The sequence below is a fragment of the Apium graveolens genome, unplaced genomic scaffold (assembly GCF_009905375.1).
Source record: "Apium graveolens cultivar Ventura unplaced genomic scaffold, ASM990537v1 ctg8266, whole genome shotgun sequence".
In the NCBI taxonomy this organism is placed as follows: Eukaryota; Viridiplantae; Streptophyta; class Magnoliopsida; order Apiales; family Apiaceae; genus Apium; species Apium graveolens.
The window spans coordinates 20,843-37,393 of record NW_027421033.1 but is presented as its reverse complement, the minus strand read 5'-3'; the positions used below and the strand labels follow the sequence as shown (position 1 = coordinate 37,393).

The 16,551-nt window shown below is 31.6% G+C and overlaps 2 protein-coding genes across 2 annotated transcripts; both read right to left on the bottom strand.

The window, feature by feature from the left end:
- Positions 1–2,960: 2,960 nt before the first annotated feature.
- Positions 2,961–4,118, bottom strand: LOC141704822 (F-box protein At3g07870-like). Its single transcript, XM_074507989.1, has one exon. The coding sequence runs from the start codon at positions 4,116–4,118 to the stop codon at positions 2,961–2,963; it is 1,158 nt and encodes a 385-aa protein (XP_074364090.1).
- Positions 4,119–12,675: 8,557 nt separating this feature from the next.
- Positions 12,676–13,833, bottom strand: LOC141704821 (F-box protein At3g07870-like). The gene has a single exon (XM_074507987.1). It carries the CDS (start codon positions 13,831–13,833, stop codon positions 12,676–12,678), a length of 1,158 nt encoding a protein of 385 aa, XP_074364088.1.
- Positions 13,834–16,551: the final 2,718 nt, after the last annotated feature.

Genomic DNA, 16,551 nt, shown 5'->3' with positions numbered 1-16,551 from the left:
ATATATTTGATTAACTTACTAAATAATAAGTAAATAATCAAGTGAGATGAATATTACAATTAATAGTAGGACCGTAAATGAGAAGAGATGTTCGTAAACGAAATTCAGGATTGACTTGTTTACGTAAACTCGATTCGGTTCAGTATTCTAAACGAGGGCGATCAAGAATATGAAAATGAATTCGAATGAATAATTGAGCCGAGCTTTTTGTTTGCTGGATTCTGACTCGGCTTGTTTAGCTCGTAATCGACTCAGACTTGACTCGAACTCGACTCATATAAAGTTCATATATATTATAAATAATAAATTATTATTGATCACTTAAATATTGTTATTATTACATTTTTCTCATAATTTAATAATTTTTTTAAATATTTTAGAAAATTTGCTTGTATTTCTAAATTAAACACTTAGTTTTTTCAAAATGAAACTATCCAATATTGTTACCAACTCATCTCCAATTTTTAATATTTTTATAAAATCATTAAATAACTTGTGATTTATAAAAATTAAACTTAAGCAAAATATCTAAACATAATAACATTTCGACATGGACATTTTAAAATGTAACGTACAAACTCTCTTTCGCTCTCTATTGAGTAGCCATCTCAAAATAGCCTCAATCTTGTTTTTCTTGATTTAGTTTCCATTTTTCCTTGGTTACCAATTTATTTGGGTTTGTTTAGTTTCTCCTTAATTGTGAGAGTTTGGTTTTTATTTCTTGTTGGTCATATGTCTGGGATTACAATTCTGCAGAAATTTCATGATATTGATTAAGTGATAAAGGTTTGATGATGATGCATCTATGGTTGATTGCTCAAAACAACAACTGAAATATTACAACATGTACATATCTCTTTAAAAAATTACTTGGTTGCCTATCAAAGAACGAAGGATTCAACAACGATATGATCATACGTTTGTTCAATTTCGATTATATGTGTAAATGCCGTATATTATTGAATTTTTTTTTTAAAAAAAATAAGTAATGTATGATTTCTAAAATTAAGAACTCAAAAATTTAAAATAAAATTGTTTATGTTCTTAAAACACAACTTGAAAAATAAATGATTTAGATTAGAAATTATGGGTAGAGTGTTTGTATATATATCATTATAAAATAAAAACTAGTATTTGATCTTGATGCAATTTGTAAAACTAAAAATTATATTTTAAATTCGGTCGAGTAAAAAATACATGTGAAATATTAGGGGACAACTCGAGTTTGTTCAAATTCGGCTCGAATTCATATAATAAAGAGCCGATCTTGAACATCACTTTCCGTTAGTTTATTAAATTCAGCTCATCTAAAAAAAGAAAATTAAGCTAAACTTGATCTGGACGGCTCAGATCCGTTCGTTTGCTAAATTCAAGTATGTCATAGTTGTAAATAGCATCGTCGTGTTCATAAATTTTTTCTTACAATAAAATGATATAATAAAAAAGGAGTTAGGTTCAAATTTACAAAAATATCGCTAATTTGTAGTGTTTTTTTAGATTAAAATAATTTAGATAAAATAGTAAACTATGTTTTAATCCCATGTGACACCCCAGGCAGCCTCACGTTTAGGCTGTGTGACCTCTAAAAGTATACCACCATATACAAACTCGAGCCCGATAAACTTGGAATTTGAACATTTGCATCAATTACAAACTACAACGAGGCTTATGAAATTGTCAAGTTTTTGCAGTGTCTTAATTTGAGGATGATTACTGGAGGGGAAAAAATCACTGTAGCATATAAATTCCCCACAGGGCGAACTTGTAATGTGATACTCAAACGACCATTTCTTTAATCATAATGGCTGAGTCAAAGAAGTTCACATATACAACAGCACCTACTTTGTTAGAGTTTCCCACAAACTCCAGGAACATAGGCAGTTAATTGAACAGCAACTTTCTTCGAACTGAAAGTACACAAACTTCCATAATGGCCTTTGGATCATAAACTAAGCAATGAAGATTGTCATAGACACATACTACATCATAATTCCTAACTATTAAAATCAAGATATCGAGAAACAAGTTGAAAATCAAGATAAACCAGAGTAGCCCTAAACAGCTTTAAAGCTTTCAGGATACATTTAAATCCGATGAACAACTTTGAGCTTCTAGCGCAGACAGAGCAGCGAGAGCACTTATAGTATATGTTATCAGACACAGTTTTAAGGTTTAATTAAACTGGTTTTTGTGATTTTCTTTCACTTTCACATACATAACCCCGAATGAACTTATGCATTTTTGTCATTTGACTTTAAACTTACTTCTTAACCCAACTCGCTTTGGTTTAACACTCAATTTTAGGGAAATACTAACATCTACAAATGAAAAGCCACTCTAAAAGAAATATGCCTCTAAATCTTACAGTTCTTCCGTGTGGATAACTTATACAAGTAACATAATGTAAGATAGGATTACAAATGTAAAACCAGCTGTATAATTCAAACTGCAACTTAGCTAACAACAGAAGTTATAACAAGGCCTTCCTAAATGAAAAATTTAAAGTATGACCACCAAATTTGACCTAAAACCAAAGCCCAACAAAGCTAGGCCAAAGCTGAATAAATAAAATAAACTACACTCATCAAGATGAAAGGGAAATAATACTATGAATCATGAAAAACAGAATCAACCAAGAGCAATTTACAAGCATACAACATAAAAATCATTTATATGATATGTAAATGTTATAAAAATGTCAAGCACTAAATGCTAAAGTTATCTCGCAGCCTACAGTAATTATTAAATTTTGAAATTAGGAGTACATACAAATATTAGATAAACAACTAGAAAAGCTTAAAACATAACGTGTTCTTGAAATGGAACTAGTTATAAAAACCTTGTATTTTTGCAGTAAAATAAGCAATGTTCAACAACTTAGATTACTCGGCCTTAGTACTCGGGAGACTGCTCGGACTCGGCCCTATTTTCGATCCTGTTTTGCTCTATTCGGTTATAAGTCAGTCTTCTACTTGAGGAGACTCCCATCTTTTGACACCCTCCAAGGTGAAACTCCTCTCTAGACTGATAAAACCGGGGACATAAGTCATCGCACCAAATGTGAGAAACTCACCCTCCGGGAAAATGTGATGTCGCAATGTTTTATGTTGAGGATGATAAGTGAACAATTGAAGTTGGTCACAATACATTAAGATGTTCCCATCTTTGAGAACTTTAAGAAGCCGAACCATGTCGGTATTTATACCTTCATGTAATGGAGGATTAGGAGTGATGATGAGTTTTTTACTCCAACTATCTTCCACGCCATAATCTCTCTTCACCCAAATAGAAAGTTCAGAGTATAGTGTTATATCACATATACACAAGCAACCTTTAAGTACTCCCAAGTTCCTAAAATGATTATGGACTCCCAAGATGCTAAAATGATCTGTATTCCCAGGAGCCCGTGGAGGAGCTTCCATTGGACGAAATAATTCTCTATCCAAATCGAAAGCACATATTAGTTCACCAGCTAACCAATGGAGGCGGCCACTGACATAGTGACCCCTATCATGTTCATTCAGATGGAAGGGGACATGTCCTAGATCTCTCCACATGCCGGTTCCAAGCGTATAAACCTCGCTCCCTAGGTCATATTCAGTTGAAGGAAATCTACCCTTATAAAAACGTACAATCTTGTACTGTTGGTTCGATTCAACAAGTCTAAAGCCATAATATCCCTTTAAATATGATACTCTGGTGTACTCGGAATCTTGAAGGCGTATGTACTCTTGTGTAATTGGATTGCATACATATGCTGAATCATCATAACTATCTTCTAAGCATATTAACCCATTAACTGATCCAATTAACCCCACATAGTCTCCCAAGGCAAGTCCCGGGGAAAATCTCATCATAGGCTCGTGATGAATATCATGTTGGTGATGTTGGTCATCTAGTTCAACCACTGCAAGGTCACCATCATTGTCATCATCTACGTCCTCGGCGTCTCCTTGATGAAGTAAAAGCATTTTAGATGATATAGAGAGATGCAGACGCGAAAAAAATGGTCCTGAAACTATATTACACCATCTTTTGCACACGCTTTTGCATGACACTATTGTCCTCACAGGAGTTCTTGATATAATTTCAGCAATCAATTCTTCTGGTAAGTCCATAGTGGAGAATTTGTCACTGCACACCTTGCATCAAATAAAATAATTCTTTTCAGTGAAGAAATATATCATTGACTAATTTTATAAATCTCAAACAAAACAAAGAATCATTATGCAAATGCACCTCTATCTTCATTCAAATTTCCAAAATAAAAAAAATTCATATATCATGATTTGTTAAATATTAGCTAGGATATGACACAAGTGAGATCATGTCACAATGGTGACATCATAATTAATGTAGCAAGAGGAGCCACCAAGTGACAAAAGCAAGCTTTAAAGAGAAGCTATGTTTTTTTATATAAAGAGACTTACTCTTCCTTCTTGTATAACAAAGCACAACAGAAAATGCAGCAGAAGTGGTAGTATAGACAATACACACAGTTCACTGTATTCTTGTGTTCATTATCTTGCTCTGTAGTAGTATAGCAATGCACACAGTTAACTGTACTCTTGTGTTCATTATCTTTCTCTCCTTCTTTTTCTATATTTAGTCATATATACATATATATTGTGACATGATTATATTTCTAAAGAAAATCATGTCTTGACTTAAATTTATTAACAATTAACATACTAAGTCCCAATGTATTAAAAATTTAATAGATTAAATGGCTTGATTTGGAATCCAATCTATTTTGACCGAGGCCAAATTAATAAAACCCTTTTATTCTTAAAACTTTCATCCTGATTCTAATGGGAATATTTCCCCTGTGATGAGCTCTAGTGATGCGCTCTTCAATCCAACATACAAGTGGAATCCCAAGGGGGGTGTATTAACACATACATGAACAGAGTAATCGAGAAATTCTTTTATATATCTAGCTCTGAAAATTTCAAATTATTAATTCTTCACTTAGTAATCATTGAAAAGTTTGTTAATTAATAGAATCACGAAATTTAATAGTAAGATATGAAAAAATAAAGTATATAATTCAGAAAATACCTCTTACAAGGGCTTGGAGTAGAAAGAAGAGGCAAGGCTACGGTTTCGTGCACAGTAGAAATTTGGAAGCACAAACGGTGAGTAGATTTCGAGCCGAAGGAACTCAGAAGCACATGCGTTGGAATTTTTTTACACGGTTATGTATAACAATTCATTTCTATGTTTGCTACATGGCATTGGGATATCAAGTCAGTAAAGTACTCTATACTAGGAAATAGGCAGCGTATCGTATGGGCTATAATATTTTTGGTCCGAACTACAAGTTAGTAAAAGGACCGCGTTTCGTGTAGGCCTATAATATTATTGGTCTGAAGTTCAAGTCATTAATTATTTTCTAATCGAAAAATGTAAGAAAACAACTACTTCAACGTCCTCGTGAAAACGATCCCAATTTATAATATCGTCGATAGTACGGTTATAAAAAAATAAAAATGGTACTTTATCTTTAATTTCTCACAATTTCCAAAATCTAACATACTTATTATCTACTCTTATCATTAAATGATATAAAATGTAAGTTCGGATTTTGAATCAATATTTAAGGAGCGTATACTTCTACATTTTAAAGCACGTTTCTTCGGGTAATACCCTGTTGTAAATTTCACCTTTTCTTAAATTTTCCTTGTCATCCATTGTGGTGCCTTGTCCCGAAAGGAGTACTAACAATGACTCTTAAGAACACTTGCAATGTGGGAACAAAATTAATTAACATATATACATAATCATATACATGTGGGCACAAATTAGAACCAATCCTTAAAATAGAATCTCATAATCATGTGAATTCTGCTGCATAACCCTAAATTTTAAATAGATTTTTAAAATCTAAACATATATACATCACTTTCGTAAGTTTAAAAATATTTTGAACATATGCTTAAAATTCAGACCACACAGCCCATGAGAGTCGGCCGCCCTAACTTCATCAAACCCTAGCCGCCCTACCTTCTTGTTCACCCTTTATACCCATCTCTATCTCCATATTCATCTACATCTTCTCCTTTTATTCACTTTTTCTTTAATAAAATCGAGATTTGTTTTACAAAACTCGAAAAATCCATTACAGTTCTTCACTTTAGTTTTAAGATCTACTAAGGTAAGAGTCTGGATTTTATAATAAAATTCAGTTTTTGGATTCAAAATCTGCGGTCTAACAACATATTACAATTTGGTGTTATTCCGAGATTTTTGAATTTTGGGTTGTTTTCGTATTATTCTGTTTAAGTTATTATTTGTGTGGTTGATTGTCTCGCTTTATGCGATGTGTCTCGCTTTGTGCGATGTGGTGGTTGTGTTGAAAATAAATTGGATGGTGTATTGGGAGATCTGGATATCTCGCATCAACAACACTTTCGGCAGGTCTATAGCTGGTGTCCGACAGGTAGATAGCTGGGGTGCGTTTGGAACGGTGGTGAAAATCACATGTGCTCACCTCTCACAAAAAATATTTGTTCATAACATGAGGCCTCTAAACTCAGTTGTTGCAACTGAGTCCTCTGAACGTTGCAATATCAATCGAATTAATGTGAGGGTCAATTGTGAAACTACTGTTTTCGGGGGAGATGCGTGCTGGATTGTCCGGGAAACCATTACCTTCATTTTTAATTTTCAGAATATGTGTATTCAGTTTTTTAAGCAATTCGGAAACAAAACAGCTAATTATTTAGCTCTATTTGTTTTTCAACCTGGTTGCATGATCAATTGGGGGTTTGTCCCGATTGAATCTCTTTCAAGTTATTAATAAAATCTGCTTTAAATTTGGCAAAAAAAAGACCACACAACCCTCATTGTGATATTGTTCTTTAACTATTTTCTCACCTACTTTGTAAATAACTGAGGAGTCCTATAATCAATTAGTCTTATTGCACGATTCATATCACTGACAAAATCAGATTAAGAAAATCCTTTGTTATCTTGCAACTGTGTAAAAAAGGAGTCATATTGGTTCATTTGTAAATGAGTATGAAAAGGGCAAGATCTTTCGTAAACATAATAATTTACCCACTAATATTAAAAAAACCTAAGCATCTATACTCTTTATTAATAAGCGAAACTATGCATAATTTGGTGCTAAAAGTACCCAAGTACCAAATTTTGGTACTTACATGACATAAGTTGACTTTTATTCTCTATCAACTTTGTTTTTAACACAAGTCGACTTTTATTCTTTGTAAATTTTATTTTGTTTTAAGTTAGTATTCATCCAATCGTCTTTTTAATTTATAAAATAAAAATATTTTTTAAACGATTTTTAAATTATATTAAATATTTATTAAGTTATGTTAAATTAAGTAAAATAACTTATATTTATTTTTAATTTTAGAAAAACTAAAAACTACTAACACGAATCGACTTATTTTTCTGTAAACTTTATTTATTTATAAATTATATTAAAAATTTATTAAGTTACGATAAATTAAGTAAAATAACATATATTTACTTTTATTTTGAAAAACTACTAACTACAAAGTAAACTATTAACACGAATTGACTTCTATTCTGTGTAAACTTTATCATTTGTAGTATTATTTTTAAAATAAATAATACTCCGGGAGGAGAATTTATGATTATGCCTCATGAGTCGGAGCCTCTTGCTTAAATGCGGTTTACCTTGGTTCAACGCTATTGCGTGAGCCCGTAGGGTTAACCAGTGCGCACCCGAAGCCCGAAGGATAACGGCTGCGGGTTACCTACGAAAAAAATTATTGATTTAATGATCGTATATGTTACTGTCCATCACAACGTTTATGTACTTTAAATTAAAAAATCACATTTTAACAGTAACAAATTTATGACATGTATTTAGATTATATTTAGTAATATTAAATTAAGTTTAATAACATATATTTACTTTTAATTTGTAAATTAATTTTTATCGATAATTAAGTAATATTAAATAAACTATATTAAAAGGCTAATTATAAGATAATTTCCAAATTATATTAATTAATATTAAATTATCTAAAGAACATATATTTGGTTCATAAGATAGAGATACAATTCGTTTCACAAAAATAAAACTAATATTGTACTTGGTAAACAGATTGCTTAGAATCTTCTGAAAAATCGTCAATAATTAGTGTTATAACTTTTGAGTTATTAAAGAACCATTTTACCTTCTGTTGTAAAAATCGGAGATCGGGGAAGATCGGTCTAGCTACCGATTTGGGATTAGTTCAAAGTCGAGGATTAATCGAAATTGTTAATCGGAGTAAAAATCAAATCTATTATAATATTAAATTATATTTAATATATTAGTTATTTATTAACAAATATATATTTATTATATCATAATTTCTATAAATATTCATATTTAAATTAATATAGTATTTCATTTTAAAAAATAAAATATATATACTCCAATAAAGGAAAATTCGTAAGGATTAATCAAATTTCAAAAATCGAATCGGTCGAATACTTTGTAGGAGATTAATCGATTGAATAAAAGAATTTTAGAATACTATTTTACCCAAGTTAAGACCGACTTTCAAAAAGTTGGGATTAATAACTCTTCGGTGAAAAATGAAATGACTAGGTGAAAAATGAAATGACTAGGTGAAACTCGAGTTAAAAATCGTGTTTTACAAAAATCAGTCATCGAAAAAAATTGAAATCAGTCGATTAAAAATTGGGTTAATTGGTAAACAATTGGATTCACTGGTAAAAAATTTTAAAAAAAAATATATATATATATAAATAAAAAATTAAAAGTATGAATCCGGTAAATACGTGAAAAATCAGGTTAGTTGGTCAAAAATCAGACTCATTGGTAAAAAATATAAAAAAATATAAATCAAAAAATTAAAAGTATAAATGATAAAAAATTAAAAAATATATATTATTCTCTTAAACACATAATTACTATTTAAACTTTCTTAATTTTTCATCTTAAATTGATCTCAGTTCATAAGTTACATCTCAAAAATTATATTTACTTTAATAGTGGGACATATTTAAAATTTCTTTATATAAATATAAATAATAAAAATTGTATATGTATAATCAAAATAAATAAACAATTACATATATTAATATTTATATCTAAAACTAATATTAAATTAGTTCTAATTAATGACTCAGTTAATCATTTTGATCAATCCCTGATTAGCCGATTAATCACTAGACGTGTGGCTGTAATTCAAGTCGGGCGGCTCGCGAGTTCGCCCGGCTCAAACTCGTTTAAGTGGGCTTGACTCGGCACATTTAGTTAAACGAGCCGAGCTCGGGTAGAGGTTCCGGCTCGTTTAATTACTCGAGCCGGCTCGGCTCGACTCGTGAAATTAAACGAGACGAGTTCGGGTACAGATTTAGGCTCGACTAAGTGTAAAATTAAACGAGCCGGCTCGCCCGACTCGTTAAAACCGGCTCGTTTAGCTAAACGAGCCGGCTCGACTCGACTCATAAAATTAAACGAGTCGAGTTCGGACAGAGGTTTAGGCTCGTTTAACTAAACGAGCCGGCTCGACTCGACTCGATTAATCTCGGCTCGAATACGCCCTGCTCGAAACTCGGCTCGCTCGGCCCGAATTACAGCCCTAACTAGACGGTCCCGCTACTGATAAAGTCCAATTTCCAATTTTTACAAGACCGGTTAGAAAAATTTCTATATTTTAATGATTAAATACAAATTAAAACTGGACAAATATTGTTTTTAATATATTTGATTAACTTACTAAATAATAAGTAAATAATCAAGTGAGATGAATATTACAATTAATAGTAGGACCGTAAATGAGAAGAGATGTTCGTAAACGAAATTCAGGATTGACTTGTTTACGTAAACTCGATTCGGTTCAGTATTCTAAACGAGGGCGATCAAGAATATGAAAATGAATTCGAATGAATAATTGAGCCGAGCTTTTTGTTTGCTGGATTCTGACTCGGCTTGTTTAGCTCGTAATCGACTCAGACTTGACTCGAACTCGACTCATATAAAGTTCATATATATTATAAATAATAAATTATTATTGATCACTTAAATATTGTTATTATTACATTTTTCTCATAATTTAATAATTTTTTTAAATATTTTAGAAAATTTGCTTGTATTTCTAAATTAAACACTTAGTTTTTTCAAAATGAAACTATCCAATATTGTTACCAACTCATCTCCAATTTTTAATATTTTTATAAAATCATTAAATAACTTGTGATTTATAAAAATTAAACTTAAGCAAAATATCTAAACATAATAACATTTCGACATGGACATTTTAAAATGTAACGTACAAACTCTCTTTCGCTCTCTATTGAGTAGCCATCTCAAAATAGCCTCAATCTTGTTTTTCTTGATTTAGTTTCCATTTTTCCTTGGTTACCAATTTATTTGGGTTTGTTTAGTTTCTCCTTAATTGTGAGAGTTTGGTTTTTATTTCTTGTTGGTCATATGTCTGGGATTACAATTCTGCAGAAATTTCATGATATTGATTAAGTGATAAAGGTTTGATGATGATGCATCTATGGTTGATTGCTCAAAACAACAACTGAAATATTACAACATGTACATATCTCTTTAAAAAATTACTTGGTTGCCTATCAAAGAACGAAGGATTCAACAACGATATGATCATACGTTTGTTCAATTTCGATTATATGTGTAAATGCCGTATATTATTGAATTTTTTTTTTAAAAAAAATAAGTAATGTATGATTTCTAAAATTAAGAACTCAAAAATTTAAAATAAAATTGTTTATGTTCTTAAAACACAACTTGAAAAATAAATGATTTAGATTAGAAATTATGGGTAGAGTGTTTGTATATATATCATTATAAAATAAAAACTAGTATTTGATCTTGATGCAATTTGTAAAACTAAAAATTATATTTTAAATTCGGTCGAGTAAAAAATACATGTGAAATATTAGGGGACAACTCGAGTTTGTTCAAATTCGGCTCGAATTCATATAATAAAGAGCCGATCTTGAACATCACTTTCCGTTAGTTTATTAAATTCAGCTCATCTAAAAAAAGAAAATTAAGCTAAACTTGATCTGGACGGCTCAGATCCGTTCGTTTGCTAAATTCAAGTATGTCATAGTTGTAAATAGCATCGTCGTGTTCATAAATTTTTTCTTACAATAAAATGATATAATAAAAAAGGAGTTAGGTTCAAATTTACAAAAATATCGCTAATTTGTAGTGTTTTTTTAGATTAAAATAATTTAGATAAAATAGTAAACTATGTTTTAATCCCATGTGACACCCCAGGCAGCCTCACGTTTAGGCTGTGTGACCTCTAAAAGTATACCACCATATACAAACTCGAGCCCGATAAACTTGGAATTTGAACATTTGCATCAATTACAAACTACAACGAGGCTTATGAAATTGTCAAGTTTTTGCAGTGTCTTAATTTGAGGATGATTACTGGAGGGGAAAAAATCACTGTAGCATATAAATTCCCCACAGGGCGAACTTGTAATGTGATACTCAAACGACCATTTCTTTAATCATAATGGCTGAGTCAAAGAAGTTCACATATACAACAGCACCTACTTTGTTAGAGTTTCCCACAAACTCCAGGAACATAGGCAGTTAATTGAACAGCAACTTTCTTCGAACTGAAAGTACACAAACTTCCATAATGGCCTTTGGATCATAAACTAAGCAATGAAGATTGTCATAGACACATACTACATCATAATTCCTAACTATTAAAATCAAGATATCGAGAAACAAGTTGAAAATCAAGATAAACCAGAGTAGCCCTAAACAGCTTTAAAGCTTTCAGGATACATTTAAATCCGATGAACAACTTTGAGCTTCTAGCGCAGACAGAGCAGCGAGAGCACTTATAGTATATGTTATCAGACACAGTTTTAAGGTTTAATTAAACTGGTTTTTGTGATTTTCTTTCACTTTCACATACATAACCCCGAATGAACTTATGCATTTTTGTCATTTGACTTTAAACTTACTTCTTAACCCAACTCGCTTTGGTTTAACACTCAATTTTAGGGAAATACTAACATCTACAAATGAAAAGCCACTCTAAAAGAAATATGCCTCTAAATCTTACAGTTCTTCCGTGTGGATAACTTATACAAGTAACATAATGTAAGATAGGATTACAAATGTAAAACCAGCTGTATAATTCAAACTGCAACTTAGCTAACAACAGAAGTTATAACAAGGCCTTCCTAAATGAAAAATTTAAAGTATGACCACCAAATTTGACCTAAAACCAAAGCCCAACAAAGCTAGGCCAAAGCTGAATAAATAAAATAAACTACACTCATCAAGATGAAAGGGAAATAATACTATGAATCATGAAAAACAGAATCAACCAAGAGCAATTTACAAGCATACAACATAAAAATCATTTATATGATATGTAAATGTTATAAAAATGTCAAGCACTAAATGCTAAAGTTATCTCGCAGCCTACAGTAATTATTAAATTTTGAAATTAGGAGTACATACAAATATTAGATAAACAACTAGAAAAGCTTAAAACATAACGTGTTCTTGAAATGGAACTAGTTATAAAAACCTTGTATTTTTGCAGTAAAATAAGCAATGTTCAACAACTTAGATTACTCGGCCTTAGTACTCGGGAGACTGCTCGGACTCGGCCCTATTTTCGATCCTGTTTTGCTCTATTCGGTTATAAGTCAGTCTTCTACTTGAGGAGACTCCCATCTTTTGACACCCTCCAAGGTGAAACTCCTCTCTAGACTGATAAAACCGGGGACATAAGTCATCGCACCAAATGTGAGAAACTCACCCTCCGGGAAAATGTGATGTCGCAATGTTTTATGTTGAGGATGATAAGTGAACAATTGAAGTTGGTCACAATACATTAAGATGTTCCCATCTTTGAGAACTTTAAGAAGCCGAACCATGTCGGTATTTATACCTTCATGTAATGGAGGATTAGGAGTGATGATGAGTTTTTTACTCCAACTATCTTCCACGCCATAATCTCTCTTCACCCAAATAGAAAGTTCAGAGTATAGTGTTATATCACATATACACAAGCAACCTTTAAGTACTCCCAAGTTCCTAAAATGATTATGGACTCCCAAGATGCTAAAATGATCTGTATTCCCAGGAGCCCGTGGAGGAGCTTCCATTGGACGAAATAATTCTCTATCCAAATCGAAAGCACATATTAGTTCACCAGCTAACCAATGGAGGCGGCCACTGACATAGTGACCCCTATCATGTTCATTCAGATGGAAGGGGACATGTCCTAGATCTCTCCACATGCCGGTTCCAAGCGTATAAACCTCGCTCCCTAGGTCATATTCAGTTGAAGGAAATCTACCCTTATAAAAACGTACAATCTTGTACTGTTGGTTCGATTCAACAAGTCTAAAGCCATAATATCCCTTTAAATATGATACTCTGGTGTACTCGGAATCTTGAAGGCGTATGTACTCTTGTGTAATTGGATTGCATACATATGCTGAATCATCATAACTATCTTCTAAGCATATTAACCCATTAACTGATCCAATTAACCCCACATAGTCTCCCAAGGCAAGTCCCGGGGAAAATCTCATCATAGGCTCGTGATGAATATCATGTTGGTGATGTTGGTCATCTAGTTCAACCACTGCAAGGTCACCATCATTGTCATCATCTACGTCCTCGGCGTCTCCTTGATGAAGTAAAAGCATTTTAGATGATATAGAGAGATGCAGACGCGAAAAAAATGGTTCTGAAACTATATTACACCATCTTTTGCACACGCTTTTGCATGACACTATTGTCCTCACAGGAGTTCTTGATATAATTTCAGCAATCAATTCTTCTGGTAAGTCCATAGTGGAGAATTTGTCACTGCACACCTTGCATCAAATAAAATAATTCTTTTCAGTGAAGAAATATATCATTGACTAATTTTATAAATCTCAAACAAAACAAAGAATCATTATGCAAATGCACCTCTATCTTCATTCAAATTTCCAAAATAAAAAAAATTCATATATCATGATTTGTTAAATATTAGCTAGGATATGACACAAGTGAGATCATGTCACAATGGTGACATCATAATTAATGTAGCAAGAGGAGCCACCAAGTGACAAAAGCAAGCTTTAAAGAGAAGCTATGTTTTTTTATATAAAGAGACTTACTCTTCCTTCTTGTATAACAAAGCACAACAGAAAATGCAGCAGAAGTGGTAGTATAGACAATACACACAGTTCACTGTATTCAGATGGGAGAATGGGAGTTCGCAAATCCCCATCCCTGTGACTTGTCAGATGAATCTGAATCATAATCTACAAGTTGCTAGTTTCCCTTTTAGGGTTCCAGATTTGAACTCTGGGAAGGTAAACAATGATCCAAAGAATTTAGCATAAAGATCAAAGTTTCCTTTTAATGTCTATGAAGACATTTCCTTGTGACTCATCAGGTAATTCTAAATCATTGTCAACAAGTTGTCGATCTGTACCTATGTCAGATCCACTATCCGCAGATGCATCCAGGGGATTTAAGCCTGGGGAGGTAGACACCGACCACTGACATATGGCTATTGGATCAGTATCCTCTCCTAACACCTGTAAAGGCAATTGGTCCATTAAAGAAGCTTGAACAATTGAATCTGATCGTAATATGGTCGAAACTCTTATTTCCGTCAACTCATCCTTTGTGTGTGTAACCTTTCCTTGTGCATCAATAATTGTTTATATTTGAGGTGGTGACACTACATCGGATATCCTGGCCGACAAATGAATTTCAATAGACACACCCTGTTGAGAGGATGAATCTAGTAACTGTTTTGTGCCTTTTCAGCCATTACATCTTTTTGAGAAGATGTATGGGAGCTAGCAGTTGTCTCAGTTTTGATATATCTCAACTTTGTAGGAGACAGAGCTGCTGGGTTGACTTCAGAACCTTCCTTATGTGGGGGCACTAAGGCACTTTCTCCCTCACGCTCATTCATACTTCATTTTAGTGGTAAGGGAGTATTGGTTGGTTCTGTTTCCGTGTTTGTCTTTATAGTCTGGGATAGAAGTTGTGGATTTTCAACCTCATGACTATCAAATAAAAGAAGGCCATTGGAGTCTAAACCTGTATCACAGAACATATGGAAATATAGAGATAAATTACACTTAAGATCTATAATAAATGAAAATTATGCATTTAATCTTTTGAGAGAAATGATGTACAATAATGATTTCAAATTTTTTTAATGAAATAAACAATCACCACTATATAAAGAAGTTTGATTTTTCTCTTAAAACTATTTGAGTGCACAAGACTATTTTTATGCATAAAAAGATAAATAATCATGTCTTTTAATATGAAAAAGACACAGACTTATGACCTAGCAATAGTAAGAAGAGAAAGAAAGATTTTGTCTTTTAATATGAATGCGTTTTTAGAAAATCGTTGATCACTTAGGGTAAAGTCTAAGAAATTCTCATTCATATCAAAAGCTCCATAATCTGTCTTTATAAAATTATAATCAACAACATTATTTGTTGATAAATAATCATAATAAGAATGACTATGCTTCTAATGTTAAATTATAGTGAATCTTTCAGATATAGAAACTTATATAAATTCACTAGAACTTAAAATCTCACAATTATCTGCAATAAAATATTAACAATATATCATTTTCTAATACTTGTCAAGTACTTTAGATACCTATAATTATGTTGCATCCTACTTTAATATAAATTAAATCATGAAACTGATTTGACATGGAATTGTCTAACATCATAATTCAATTATATTATAATAAGATATATATAAATTAAATACCAACTATCTATTAAATAGACATTAGCATTCAATTTCATATATTATACAATTGTTAACTCCTAACAACTATAATATCTCAAACAATGTTGGTTCGATAAATAAAGCAATATTTACCAACATTGTCTTGTTTGCAATCTTAGAAAGATATTCTAAGTTCCATATCCTTTGATCCACTGAGTATTGCATCTAATATCAAAGTGTTTAGGAATTTTATATTAGTATAAGTGATTGAGGATACGTATTGATTACTTAAAGGAGTTCTAAGTAATGTCACAAATCCTAAAACTTCACAATTAGTTCATAGTTGAACTCTTGACTAAATATCATTAACTGATATAAGTCAAAAATTATCATACAATTAATCATACTATAATTATGATTTCAGTGAATTCTAAAGATATAAGTTGATAAATTCACTAAATCAAAGTCTCACAATTAACCTATAACATTTTAGTTGCAATTAATATACTAGATATCAATCGTTAACAGGATTATTATGATCAATCATGTTGCTTTTTTTTAAGTTAGTTTAAATTATGGAGCAAATAAAATCATTGAATTGCTTCAATTTCCATAATCCAAACTTCCTAAAATAAATGATAAATAAATAAATACTAAATATCTATGAATTAGATACTAGCACTTAAATATTTATAATTATCCTTGAATAATCACCAAAAGGATATATGATTTGTATAAATGACAACCACTCTCTGGATAATTAGTAATTTTAGAAATACTTTCTAAGCATATAAAATATTGAGAGT

Coding starts and splice junctions, on each gene's coding strand:
- LOC141704822 (XM_074507989.1), bottom strand. CDS start 4,118: ATGGACTTACCAGAAGAATTGATTGCTGAAATTATATCAAGAACTCCT.
- LOC141704821 (XM_074507987.1), bottom strand. CDS start 13,833: ATGGACTTACCAGAAGAATTGATTGCTGAAATTATATCAAGAACTCCT.